The following is a 15563-nucleotide window of genomic DNA, read 5'->3' on the forward strand; positions in this document are numbered from 1 at the left end:
GTTGAATACTTTGAATACTGTGATTACTCTGATTACTCCGTTTACTTTGATTACTCTGATTACTTCGTTACTTCATACCAATCGTATCAGATCGAGTATCGACAGAGCGAGTATCTACTTTGATTACTCTGATTACTTCGTTACTTCGTACCAATCGTATCAGAAGAGTGAGTAACGATTATTGTATCTACAACCATTACACTTGATTACTTTCATACTTTCTAGACTGACCGTAAAAATGTGGAAATGATAATGTTTTTACAGTATGTTCAATGATCAACAACTTTAATTTTGTATGCGTTGCATTGGTTTTATTAGAATTAGACCAGGGCATTTATCACTAAAAGCACCAGAATAAATTGATTTTTAAATAGAGCACCTAGAGACTTGCGACTTTTTGCGTTGTGTTCAGCATGAACTCAAGAAAAAGGTTACAATAGGAAAATGGGTAGGAATTAGAAATGCATAAGTGCATTTGAAAATGTATAAAATGCATCCAAAAGTGCATAAACATGTCAAAATCAGTATACGGTCAGATTTTGTTATTCGGGGGGTTTTTGGGGTCACTGAACATGGAATATGCAATCAGAACTGACCTCCGAAGTACCTCTGGTATCCAGGGTTATTCAAAGGTACGTCATCTAGAGTTTAGAGGGTTTTTGTCACTTAATTGATGCAAACAGATTACTCGAGGGTTTTTACGATCTTCTTTAAATGCCACCATCTCCGCTGCGGAGGTCGGCAATCATCATAGCTATTCGTATTTTAGAGACGGTTGCTCTGAAAAGTTCATTTGATGTACATCCTTACCACTCTCTCAGGTTGCGCAGCCATGATATTCTGCGTCTCCCTATGCTTCTCTTTCCTTGAATATTTCCCTCCATAAACAATTTAAGCAAGCTGTATCTCTCTCCACGTGACATATGTCCGAGATATTCCAATTTTCTTATTTTGATGGTATTTAGGATTTCCATCCCTTTATTCATCTTTCTCAGAACCTCTTTGTTTGTGACGTGTTCTGTCCACGATATTTTCAGAATTCTTCTGTACACCAACAGCTCGAATGATTCTAGTTTTTTCATTGATGCAGCATTCAAGGTCCAAGCTTCCATTCCATAAAGCAAAGTCGAGAAAACGTAGCACCTAGCCAAAGTAACTCTTAGCTCCAACTTCAAATCTCTTGTGCAGAGCACTTTTCGCATTTTGTTAAAATTTGCTCTAGCCTTTTCTATTCTGATTTTGATTTCCTGTAAGTAATCTCCTGTGGAGTTGATCATTGTTCCAAGGTATGCATATTGGTCGACTCGTTCGATATTGGATCCGTTTATGAAGAGATTTTCGTTATTTCTTTGAGTTTTCGATATTCTCATAAACTTTATCTTCTTGACATTTATTGTTAACCCGTATTCTTGTCCAAACTCTGATATTCTGGTCACTAGCCTCTGAAAATCCCCAATATTTTCAGCTAAGATGACAGTGTCATTCGCATATCTAATGTTGTTAATGGGAACACCGTTTACCTTTATTCCAGCTGTTGCACCCTCAAGAGCTTACTTCAAGATCTCTTCCGAGTAGGCATTAAAAAGAATTGGCGACAACATGCATCCCTGTCTCACTCCACTTCTGATTTCAATTTCCTCTGACAGCTGATCGTTAACACGTACTTTTGCTCAATGCTTATAGTATAAATTCGATATAATCCTGAGGTCATTTGTGGTCTATGTTCTTTGATTCCAGGACATGCATTAATTGTTAATGTCGTACTTTGTCAAATAATTTATTATAGTCAATAAAACACGCATATATATCTTGATTGACGTCCAGGCACCTTTGTATAAGTATGTTAAGTGAAAAAAGAGCTTCACGAGTTCCCAGGCCTTTGCGAAACCCAAATTGCGTATCATTAATGTATGTATATGTCCAGTTTATGATATATTTATAAACAGAAACATATATTCATAAACATATAAACAAGTGTACATGTACAACTATACGCTTTCAGTCGAAAGTACTACGGACCATAACAAATGCATCTTCTTGGTTTATATCAAACAGGGAAGTCCGAGACGATCCCAAGTAGGCACAGTTAAGGAAATAGTAAGTGAATACAGCAGCCGCTATTTGGTGAAATTGAAAAACCACCCAAACAATCTTGCACTAATCCTGATAGATAATAGTGAGCACTGAATAGAATAGAATATAATAGAATAGAAATATGCTTTATTGTCTTGAAAAAATTTAACAATTTTATAGACAAAGCTTACAAGAATCATAAATAAAAACAATAACAAATACAATAACAAATACAATTTACTAAAATTATACAAATCGTCAATATAAATACAACATAATAAAGTCAAATAAAAATCAGTAACAATCTATTGCAAAATTAAAAAAAAAATTGCAAATTGCGTAATCTACCTTAAGAAATTTAATAAGAAATTTAATAAGTTATTTAATAAGTTATGCTGCTGCATATGACACTCAAATATAGATTAAGATTCTACTTATACATAACAATACTGTAATTTCTTAGTTATTGGTTAAGAAACTCTGCTATTGAATAATATGGTCTTTCAGATAAATAGGCTTTAGTCATTTTACGGAACTTGGGGAAAGATGTTGCAGATTTAAGTTGTAGAGGGAGATGCTTGTATAGTTTTTTTGCAGAATATAATATAGATTTCTTTATTAACTCACTGGACGGGATCGGTAAATAGATGTCAAAAGTAGAATTTCTGGTGGAATAGTCATGTCTAGGTCTTTCTGGAAAAACATGTAGATGTTTACGAATTAAGCAAACAGTTTCTAAAATATATAAAGAAGGTAATGTTAGAATTCTGTGATCTTTGAAGTAGCTTCTGCAATGTGTTGTTCTTCTGAGGCCAAACAGATATCTGATTGCTCTTTTTTGCAATTTAAAAATAACATCGGATTGGGCAGCTGTACCAAAACCCCAAAAAGGCAGACCATATCGAAGATGGGACTCGAACAATGAAAAGTATGTTATTTTGGAAGAGGCTAAATCCATTTCCTTAGAGACAGATCTTATTGCAAAGCAAGCTGAGGATAGTTTCTTGCTTAACACATCGATATGAAGGGACCATTTAAGGTTGCTATCTAAAAAAATACCAAGAAACTTTACAGAATCAACGATACTGATCTGGCTGTTATGAAGAGGTAAGGGTTGAAGAGTTCCTTTATAGGGTAATGCTACTGTTTTATCTACGTTAAAAGAGAGTAAATTAGAATCTGACCAGGATTTTATTGTGAGTAGATCAGAAGTTATAGTAGCATGAAGAGTTGCGATATTTGAGTTGCTCCAAGTGATACTGGTATCGTCAGCAAAAAGAAAAACTTTTCCATCGATTTTTAAACTAGTGATGTCATTAATAAAGATAAGGAAAAGTAGAGGACCCAATACTGAACCTTGCGGTACCCCACATACAACATTTTTGAGACTAGAGTCTGTATCATTTGCTCTAACCAGTTGTTTCCTATTTTCCAAGTAAGATTGAAACCAGTTCAAAGAAATACCTCGAATTCCATAGAAATCTAGTTTTTTTATCAAAATGTCGTGATTTACACAATCAAAAGCTTTGGCATAATCACAAAAAACAGTGGCAGTGTGGAGATTATTGTTTAATGCTTGATAAACCTCATGTGGTACAGAAAACATGGCATCGGTGGCAACAGACTCGGAAACTGAAGAGCCACAAACCATTGGAGCTACCATATAGGTTCTTAGGTTCTAAGCGAAGTACTTAGTGTTAAAGGCACATTTCAATAATCTAAGAGACTATTGGAGTTATTGTTATCACTGGATAACAAATCCAAATTTATAGATAGATACATCCTTTTGTACAAACAAAAAAACATGTTTATAATTTTTATGTATGGATTCACTCACCATAGATAAAACCCTTATTCACCACCAACCCTTCTTCTATACCTCTATGTACGTTTAATTTAAAAATATTTACCTTATTCTGACTTCTCCAAAAATTAATAAATAAACGTCTATGAGGCAGTTAACGTGTTAAAATAGTTTAGTACCGAGAAATTGCGAGTCGTAAAGTTCCACGAACTTCCTTGACACGTTCTTGTGTTGAGTTAAATATCTACTTTTATTTATGGTTACGCATTAACAAAAGTGGTTTTTGAAAATTCAAAAGCCCCTCATAAATTTCTATTACAACATATGGACTTACAACTGAGCGACAGGTCTAGTTGTGCCCGTTATAAAGGAAGTTGAAGTACTTTTTTGAATTAGTGTAGTGTGTGTGATAAAGTTATTTGTCTTGTCTTGTCAATTGTGTATTATTCCGAATTTCGAGAAAAGTTGTAACGAATGAGCCATATGTCCCATATTATGGGAACCATATGTGTGCTTTTTGACCATCGAAATACAATGGACAAAAGGATAAAGGATTATTTTTTAATTTTCCACACTTGAGATAGTAGATTGAAAAAATCTACTAATTTAATAGTTGTAAAAATATATTTTTACTTCTTGTATTTCGATGGAGACTTTCTAATGTAACAAGTTCTTCTGTTACACAATTTTTTTAATTCAAAAACAATCAACAATTGAGCAGTGTTAGTTATATTGTTACTTTAATTAAGTAAGTGCCAATGAAAAGTACTTAAATTGTGAACAATTTTCTTTTAATTTAAGAAACATTGTTGTTGTAATAAACATTGATATAATTTCAATACATTGAACTGCTCTGCGTACAGACAATTTAAAATCTTCAAATTTTTAAAATTGTTTTGGTCAAATTGCGTTAAGGGGATGGGTACGAACTTTCGGTTTCAATGCTATTTAAATGGGATTCATTTTTTTCGAATCGTGAGAAAACTAATAAGTATTTTTGAAAAATTAAAACGCAGAATGAAATATTACGTTATTACCGAAGGCGAAGGTCCCTGTAAACTTCTATAATGTTTATTTTAATAAGTTACAGGGGCGAAAAAAAAAGGAGAAAATTTGGTGTGATTTTTAATTTCAAATATCTCACCCAAAAGAAACTTTATATTCATTCTAAGGGACTTTCGGCTCTCGGCAATAAAGTAATCTTTCATTCTGCGTTTAAATTTTTCAAAAATAGGTACTTATTAGTTTTCTCAAGATTCGAAAAAAAATATTATATTTAAAATACATTGAAAATTTTGGCAGGCGTCAAAATTTTGCATTTTGTTCCTTTCCCCTTGATAGATTTTTTAATGAACTACCCTTCCGTAAATGGTTTGTTATGTTAAGCAATCTATTTTGAAATATTAAGGACTTTTTGATTACTTAATGCTGAATTGTGTTCTTTACATTTTTTAAAAGCGCTTTGTTGTCCGTCTAATGAGTTTTGTAAAGAGCCAATTTTATTTTGTCTGAATTGAGATTCAAATTTATCACATTCAATTTTGTGTTTCATGTAGTGGTGAGGCAAACGTAATTTCTTTGAATAGGTACTCTTATAGATTCTTTGCAAATTAAGCATAGTGCTTTAATAAAATTATATAAAGAAATATTTTTTTAAAAATGAATAACCATTTTCAATTAAATATTTTTTTCTTTATTAATTAACTTTTCATTAAATTCACACTTTTTCTCATTAATTTTTTTTTCTGTGGCATTTTATTTATTTTTTCTATGATAAGACCTGAATTATTTTACCAAATTAAAAATAACTTGTATTACGTATCTACTCATTAAGTATCTACTGTCGTTGTAGTGAAATACACCTTCCCATTATTCTGTTAGCCCGCATTGTTGCCATCGGCCACATTTCGGCATGACACTAAGTTTTTTGATTTTTTCTAAAATTATATTGGTGCTTTGGCGGGCCTTCAAAAAGGCGCAAAGGGCCGCATGCGGCCCGCGGGCCAAAGTTGCCGACCCCTGCATACTGTATCGTATTGTATTATTCTTATTATTGTATGTTATTGTATTATATTGAATTGTATTATTGTATTTTATTGTATTGTATTATATGTATTATTTTATTTTATTGTTTTTATTTTTGTATTATAAATAGCTTAAATAAAAATAAAAAACTTAAAATATGTTTACATTTGTTAGAAAACCTAATTTAATTTAAAACTTGTTTATCTACAATTATTTGATATAGAATTTATTCTGTTAAAAATTATAAAAAGCAAAATGTGCCCGATATAATTTTGTACAGACATTAATTAATTAATAATCAAAAATGACGTTTTTTAATAAATTCTACTAAAATTTTTTCGGCCCGGTAAGATATTATTGTATATTTTCTGGATCATTTGAAACAAAAAAGGTATTTTGTAATTTTTCTTTTAAATTGATCGTTTTCGAGCTATAAACAATTTAAAACTGAAAAAAAACCACAAATGACGATTTTCAAGACCCAAAAACACAAGTAAAATATATTATTGTTGTAATCATCAAGTATCTAAATTCAAATTACTTAAACTTTTTTCTATCGGGTCTCAATTTTTGGCAAGATTTATTCTAAAATATTTTTTTTAATTGTTACGAACCTGCAAAACTGCATTAATAACTAAAAAACAAAGTTTTTAAATGAAATAAGCCCAAAATCCTTTCGAGAACTGATAGAAGAAGGTTTGAATTCAATTTAGGTACTTCGTAATTTCAAAAATGTTATTTTTTAACTATGTTTTTAGCCTTAAAAATTGCCATTTTCCTTTTTTTTGGTTTTAATTTGTGTTTAACTCGAAAATTATCAACAAGAGAAAAATTACAAAACACCTTTTTTGTTTCGAATGATTCAAAAATCTAAAATTCTAATAAATACCTACACGGGCCGAAAAAATTTAATAAGAATTTATAAACAAAGTCATTTTTTAATTATTAGATAACTAAGTAGTCTGGTCAAAATTATATCAGGCGCCCCTATTGTTATTTGTAATTTTTAAAATCATAAATTACATATCAAATTTATGAAAATAAAAGGCAAATATCGAGCAACTAGGTGATATCTGCCTTTTATTTCCATAAATTTCATTTATTCGAGCATTCAATCATCTCCTATTTTACATATAATCATTTTATCCATTAAACAGATCGGTGAAGGTCATTGTTATATCTGAATACCTATACAAAATACCTACCTACTGAGAAATACGATTCTCGATATGATTACCGGTACTCAAATACAAAAGTAACAAAAGTAATCATAGTAATCAAATCATTTTTATCCCTTAAACAGATCGGTGAAGGTCGTTGTTATATCGGAATACCTATAAAACATACCTACCTACCGAGAAATACGATTCTCGATATGATTACCAGTACTCAAATACAAAAGTAATCAAAGTAACGAATAGTGTAAATGATTACTTGTTATATGGGAATACCTATACAAAATACCTACCTACTGAGAAATACGATTCTCGATATGATTACCGGTACTCAAATACAAAAGTAACGAAAGTAATCATAGTAATCAAAGTAACGAATACTGTAAATGATTACTTGTTATATCCGAATACCTGTACAAAATACCTACCTACCTCCTGAGAAATACGATTCTCGATATGATTACCGGTACTCAAATACAAAAGTAATCATAGTAATCAAAGTAACGAATACTGTAAATGATTACTTATTACATCCGAATACCTATAAAAAATACCTATCTACCGAGAAATACGCTTCTCGGTACGATTACCGGTACTCAAATACAAAAGTAACGAAAGTAATCATAGTAATCAAAGTAACGAATACTGTAAATGATTACTTGTTATATCCGAATATCTACACAAAATATCTATCTACCGAAAAATACTCAATACAAAAGTAATCAAAGTAATCAAAGTAACGAATACTTGAAATGATTACTTTATTCAAAAGTAACGATTTGTATTGATTACTCGAAAGTAACTATAATCAACATCACTACTACCTAATGGTTGGTCCAATTCATTATTCATAGCTCTACCTAAGAAGAAAACAGCAAAATCCTATGCTGAATATATAACCATCATTTTCTTAGCCATTTATTAAAAAATTTTCTGAAGGTAATACATGATTGTATCTACATAATGCGAGGAATACCTAAGTGACAGGTGGTTTTCGTAACAGGTTTGGAACGAGAGGCATTGTTTAGGATGAACGTACTTCGGATAGTCAAGCGGCTCTAAAGGCTCTCGGTTCGATACAGGTCGATTCATGGCTGGCATGGAACTGTTTGAATGTCCTCTCTCAGGTGGGAAGTCGAAACAGGTTGGCACTTGCCTGGGTGCCAGGACATAAGGGTCATCGTGGCAACGAGAAGGCCGATGAATTGGCCCGAGAAGGCGCATCTACGACACTGCTTGTTCCGGAACCCTTCTTTGGAATCGCAAATACGATAAAAAGAGCAGCTATACACAAATGGGTGCAACAGAAGTCTCTTGAGTGGTGGAACAACTCCCCAGGACAGAGGCAGGCCAAGCAGGGCCTGTGAGGCAGGTTTAGGGTGGCAGTGAATAAAATTAAGATAGCCATGATGGTAACCAACGTTCTGAAAGGATATGGTACATTCACTACTTCAATATAGTACCTTGTTTTATCAAGGATTTAAATTTTTCTATCCAGAGTGGCAAAAATACATTTTAAATGAAAGAAGGAGTATTGAAACGTCCAATATTAAAGAAGACCAGAAATCCAAAAGTCTATCAAAATGTACCTACTATGTAATGAAATAAATATAAATAAAATAGAAGTAGAAGATCTGAATACCATGAAATTCATAACAAGTAAAAACTGAATAGAAAAAGCATAAACATACTAATGGAATGACTAGCACAAACAAAAAATATTTTGTATATATATATATATATATATATATATATATATATATATATATATATATATATATCAGTAATATTTTGTATTTTGACAACGGCACCCGATTTGGGCGTCGAAACGTTAATAAAATTATTTTTTTCATTTTAATTGTGGCTTATTTCCCATATAAATAATTAATAACAAAAAATATGATGTGAAAGCAGAAAAGTTTATGATTCCATCAAATAAGTAATTTTAAAGTCTTTTAATGATGTGTACATGTGACACTAGAGAATGGGTGTTGTAAGCATTTACATAATATTTACTATGCCTTTAGTATTAAATTTTCCATTTTAGGAAAAAAAACTATAAAGATAATAATTATTAACAAAAATTGTTATTTTAAAATATTTTCATCTTCATATTCTGTTATCAAAGTTCTCTAAAAGTATTACTCTTATTAGTTAATTTCCGTGCATTTGCTTTTAAAGTGATTTGTTTATGTTAACAATAGTGATTATTAAAATATTTATCACATTTACCAGGATGAACAAAACATGATAAATATAGCACTAAAAATATTTTGATTGTTTACATTTTAATATAAAATATAATCATCTATATAGCATAGTTTTAATTAAATAATCAGTTAAATGAAACAAAACATTCAAGATAAGGTTACTCAAATATGTATAGGGAGTCCATACTTTTACAAAATTTATTTTACATGAATAGTGCAAATGGGAGCAAATATTAAGTGAAATCATGTTGATTTAAGGTCAGACAAGTAAACAGTGACTTTTTAGCTATTAGCACTGTAAGAATAACAGGAATCCACTAAGCTGCTGTTTGAGATTAAATATTTATTTAGGATTCGTTAAAGACAATCGTAATAAAAGTCCGTGTGATGTTTAACAGTTTTAATTAATAAAATAGATAACTAAATTATAGATACTATTAAATTGACGAAATGTAAAAGTGTCTGTGTAATTGCGACTAAAATTTTACGAGTTCTCACAAAAGAAAATATCTTTGAAATAATCGCGTTTATATAATTAATATATGACCGGCTTGTCAATATATTAGTACGTCTTAAACTTCGCGTCCTTTCGATTATCGCCAAATACAGCCTCTTTCATTCGAATCTAAAAATTGACTCACTCTCGCACCCTTACGCTAAAACAAATTCTCTTACATCTAATCTCCCTTTTCCGTTTTCCCCTGAGAACCAACCTATTAAAATTGGATCAAAGTATGTACCGACTTTTTCCAATAAACGAAAACCAATAAAATTAGTGTCAAGGCGGCTACTGTTCATCTTAAACTCCGATTCCAAACGATTCTCACATATGGCGTATGTGTTCGTATGCGTGAGACCCTTTTTTCGTGCCAAGGCGGCTACTGTTCATCTTAAACTCCGATTCCAAACGATTCTCACATATGGCATATGTGTTCGTATGCGTGAGACCCTTTTTTCGTGCTCGTAATAATAATTAAGAAAAACAATATATACAGTAGACTTAAAAATATAAGGTAAAATATTTACAATTCTACATTTATATACCTACTTCTGGCTACATATTTTAAACACATCATTAGTGTTTGCAATAGAAGTCTTCATTTATTATATACCTATATGAATGATAATGAAAAAGAATTAGTTATGTTCTTTAATGATAATAAAAATAACTACACTACTTTCAATATCTGTGTGTACAAAAACTTTTGAGAGATACTCTAGCATAAGCCACCTAGAGCAGTACAGCTTGATAACATGGCTTTAATGTTTAACGTTTCTTTTTAAGAACCCTTCAATATTCAACCATTACATCTCCAATCATACCCATCACACAAGATCTCTAAACCTAACTATCTCTAGACACAGGCTTACTCTAACAGAACGGAGTCCACTGTATGCCTGTATCAAATTCCACAACAAGTTACCATCAGCGTTAAAACAAGAGAATAAATTTGAAAGATTTAAAAGAGAGGTATTTAAATGTCTGGTCATTGTAGAACCATATACTGTGGTGGAATACCTGGAGTATTAGTTGTTTTATGTTGTTTTATAACATATAGTGTCTAATTTTAATTATAATTATTGTCCTATGTAATACAACAACTTTTTACTTTTACTTGACGTTATTTGCTCAAATATATAAAAAATTTATGTAAATGAAAAATTATTCTATTCTATTCTACATACAAAGAACCCCATCAGAGCTCAATCCTTTTGATGCCGTACGTATCTGGGATGGGTGAAGTTTCCTCTTAGACGAGTGGAAGTCATATTATCTCAGTTTCCTACTTTTTTATTTATTTTAAAGTAAAAATAATATCATATACCTCACATACATTTATAATCAAGTTATTTTATCTCCTTTCTGTTACCTTTCTGATATGATAGGATAATCATAATCACAGATTTTGATCACTCTTAAAAATCTTTTTACTTCTGTGCTGTATTTATTATTAACTATATAATATTTTAAATTCATCTAGACTTTCACTGATTTTATTTACCTACTTCATCTGGCACAGTATTTTTTGTTTCAACTATTTTTGGTGACAAATGTTCTTCACTTTCTATATTTTTATGTTTTATGTATGCTTTCTTTTTAATAACTATTTTCCCTATTTATGTAATATCATTCACAGCAAAGATAAAGCTTCAAAACACTAGTAAATACTTATACAGGATGTTTCATTTCATTAATAATTGGAAATATTTTAACTGTAGATTCCTGGGCTCAAAATATTAGGGTTTACAGTTTACTCCAACTCACTTAAATAAACTGTGGCTCCTTACTGAGTTACAGGGTGTTTCATTAAAAAATTTACAAAGTATTTGTACCCAATACTTTAAAACTGTTTAACATAACATTGTCATACTTGGCAGGAAGTGTGGGTACTGTACACCCTACTAAATTATGTTAAATAAACGTTTCTTGCTACTATCAGAGGTGTTCAACAGGGGAAAGTGAATGGTTGACTCTTCCCAAATTCTACGCCACTGGTGGAATTGCTATTTTAGTGCAATGTTTCGATTCTCCAATAAGATAGGTACTCTTTATTTGTAACCATAAAGTCATTATTTTTCGAGATATATGAATTTAGAAATGAAGCAGCACAGAAAGAATTGATAAGTTTATTGAGGTAAATGGACGTCACATTGAACATCTGTTATAAAACGTTTAGTTAAAATGTGTTTTTTGATATTTTCGTAATGTTACAATTGTTTTTTTTTATTTAGATTATAACATAGAATTACAATTTGTTTTTAAATGTTGAATGCATCTATTCGTTTCAAGAAATTTCAATAAAGAACATTATGTGCTTTAATAATGTTAATACAATAATCTTTGCCTTTGTGACCTTTGCCTTGGAGTCTTCATTTCATTTTCATTTTAATTGTCAGAGATTTTCATTTTAATAATATTTTCAGGAAATTTAAGTTACTTCAATTATTATAATCATTTGTTTAACAATATTCAATAATTATTTAATACTTAGTTTAGTATTTGTGTTATGGTTAGGATACTTTATTTTTGTTAAATTTTTGTAAAATGGGGATATCCCGTAATAAATAAATAAATAAATATCACAATAACTGTGTCGCTACATTTTTAACTTTAAATATTTCAAAAAATAATGGCTTTATCCTTTCAAATGAAGTTATGTACATAGAAAGTATGGGGGAATCACAAAAATGCACTAAAATAGCAATTCCGCCAGTGGCATAGAATTTGGGAAGGGTCAACTATTCACTTTCCTCTGTCAGACACCCCTGGTAGAAGACAGAAACGTTTATTTAACATAATTTAGTAGAGTGTACAATTATTGTAAGTACCTTCCAGTTGCCGCCAAGTATGACAAGGATATGACAAATGATTTTAAAGTACTAGGTATAATTTTTAAATTTTTAAATAAAACATCCTGCAACTCAGTAAGGAGCCACATTTTATTAAGTGATTTGGGTTAAATCTCAAAATTTTAAACTCTGGAATCTACTGTTAAAATATTTTCAATTATTAATGAAACACCCTGTATGTTACTTTTCACTAACCTGTAATTTCTCTTATATGGAATATAAGAACACACCATGAAGGGTGAATGCTTGGCAGTTACAAAAACAATCCTCTCTCCAGAAAACTTGTGATCCCTTGTTGGTTTTATGATTGTTATTTTCTGGCGAGATTTGTCCCCTACTAATTTATTTCTGAAAGTAACAGAGCCTAAACTCTCACAGCTGCTATCTTTTTCCTTTCTTCTTTCTGCCTCACTGCATATAGACACTTGATGTGGAATCTTCTTAAGAATCTTTGGAATTATTTTCCCATCTCTGTCAACTACATCCGAGCTGAAACATAAACTATAATATTTCAACAATCTTTTTCTTTAACTTGGTTTTCATTAAAGATATTACAGATAGGTTTTAACTATATTTGAAAATCTAGGCTGGCTCCACTATAAGTTGTGCGAAAAAAGTGAGAGATTTTCTACAAAAGATTGCTACAAAAGAGCTTATATGGAGAAAATCTTGAAAATTCTAATAAAATAAAAGCATAACCTTTCACAAATATTAAAAGAATGGCTCAAAAGAAACTTAATAGTCTACAATAGCAAGCCAGGGCTGTTTAGTGGCTGATCAACATACATTGAGTTTCAGAGTGTATTTTTATGTATTTTGACTAGCTGCATTAGAATTTCTTGCTTTTGCATCCGAAATGACATGAATTTGTTACAAAGAATTTAATTGTTTAAATGATTATAATTTCTAAAATAACAAATGTAAATCATTTAAAAAAAAATGCAATTTGTTCCTTAGCACCTTGTCTGTGTTTAAAGATATTCATAAACTTGCTGAGAAGCGATACGACACAGTCGATGAGCCAATCGTTAATATAGCATAAGGTCTATTTGTCTCGTAATGCAGCCAAGGTGTTAAAAAAATCTACAAAATGATGTTTGGTAAACCTTGATCCAATAATTAGAACCGGAGATATTGCAAAATTATTACAGAATTATGGCATTTAGGTTAGGTTAGGTTTTATAAATTATTTCATGAGTTATAAACAAAAAGATGAGAGCAAAAAAAACTTTAAATTTTTTTCTATATTGTCTTAAATAAAAAATTAAGCATAACGTCATTATTAATACAATATACATACTGAAGTGATTCCAGAAAAAATAGACCCATACAGAAAATGTCCATATAGTCTGCTTTTGGACAGATTCTGCTTGGACTATGTGTATTAAAGCAAAAGGAGATGGATTAAAATCAGATCATTATAGGGTTTAGTAACATGTTTTATAATGTAACACATTTCCCTAGATAACACAGATTTTTTAAAAATATTACATAAAACTATTGCTATAAAACCAACGTAAAGGTACATACTGATCATTAAAGTAGCGATCAACAGGTAGCAAAAACGTGTTCCAAGATTGCGGCTGTAATTTGAATATTTTTTCGAGATATTTGGCACACGTATTCGTAATATAATAAAGAATGGCGGTACAGAGCCCAATTTGAAAAATATATTAATATGTGGAAATTACTCTGTAATTAAATACAATATTAAAAAAACGAGCCTGTACCGCCATTAAGAAGAACAAAAAAATACACTTTCTTCAAATAAACTTTTTTATCCGATGCCTAGATTTTGTGTCATTTTGGAACTACTAATGAAATAAAAAATTTTAGTGGTTCCAAAATGACACAAAATCTAGGCATCGGATAAAAAAGTTTATTTGAAGAAAGTGTATTTTTTTGTTCTTCTTAATGGCGGTACAGGCTCGTTTTTTTATTGTATTTAATTACAGAGTAATTTCCACATATTAATATATTTTTCAAACTGGGCTCTGTACCGCCATTCTTTATTATATTATGAATACGTGTGCCAAATATCTCGAAAAAATATTCAAAATTACAGCCACAATCTTGGAACGTGTTTTCGCTACTGTTTAAAATTGTCTTAATATAAATTTTTGATTGAATGAATGACTAAAAATATTTTTCTTACTTGTCCCTAGTATGTTTCCTAAATGCGTTATCTTCTAAAGTACCCTTAATGGGTGCAATAATACTTTCAGATTCTGAGTCACTATTGCTAGGCCTATATTTCTTAATTTGCTTCTTATGGAGTACAGGTGTCAACTTTTCATTCAGATTTTGCTGTGATTTAAGTAAATATGAAGTTTCATCTATGTCTTCAGCTTCTTCCGGCAAAATGTCCTCTGTACAAAGAAATGGGGCTCGTGTTGTGGCCCCATTTTTGGGAAGAATTGCTAACTTAGTGTCTTTGTAACTGCCATCAAGAGTAATATTGGTCAAAAATGAGAGGGCGGCGATCCTTCGACGAGAATTGGTTCGTTTTAATGAATTTGCCATTTATAGTATATTAAAAGTTATGTCACAGATAAACATTTTTGGTTATAGTTCTTTTTTCACTCATTTCACTAGCACAGTTTATAAAAACAATTAAAACACACGGCGAAACATTACTCCGTAATGCTAGACACATCTTTATCTCTTTAGTGTCACAAATAAATATATAATTTAAGATTTTAAACTTATTATGTAAAAAGTACAGTCCAAATAAATGTATGTTTCCCAGATAAAATCCAAGTGTCAAAGGAAAACTGTAAATATTTTGAGACGACACGTGGTATTACTGACGTGTCTCTTCAAAAAACAATTTACAAATGTGTGAAGTGAACAATGAATAATGAATAAGTTTAGTCACCGATTTAGTTAAATTTTATCAATATTCAATAACAGTTACAGGGTGAT

The 15563-nt window shown here is 30.7% G+C and overlaps 1 protein-coding gene across 2 annotated transcripts in view; it reads right to left on the reverse strand.

Annotated features, from left to right (window-relative positions):
* Positions 1 to 15563, reverse strand: part of LOC114331153 (CDK5 and ABL1 enzyme substrate 1) — a 56769-nt gene extending 41206 nt beyond the window's left edge. The window contains exons 1-2 of one of the 2 annotated variants that reach the window (XM_050659063.1): positions 14794 to 15563; positions 12834 to 13139 (exon numbers count right to left, since the gene is read on the reverse strand). In XM_050659063.1, coding sequence (XP_050515020.1) covers positions 12834 to 13139; positions 14794 to 15161 — 674 coding nt within the window. In that variant the 5' untranslated portion in view covers positions 15162 to 15563. The remainder of the gene's footprint in view (positions 1 to 12833; positions 13140 to 14793) is intronic. The other variant, XM_028280635.2, reaches the window with a different exon arrangement.

This window comes from Diabrotica virgifera, chromosome 1 (assembly GCF_917563875.1).
Source record: "Diabrotica virgifera virgifera chromosome 1, PGI_DIABVI_V3a".
NCBI classification, from domain to species: domain Eukaryota; kingdom Metazoa; phylum Arthropoda; class Insecta; order Coleoptera; family Chrysomelidae; genus Diabrotica; species Diabrotica virgifera.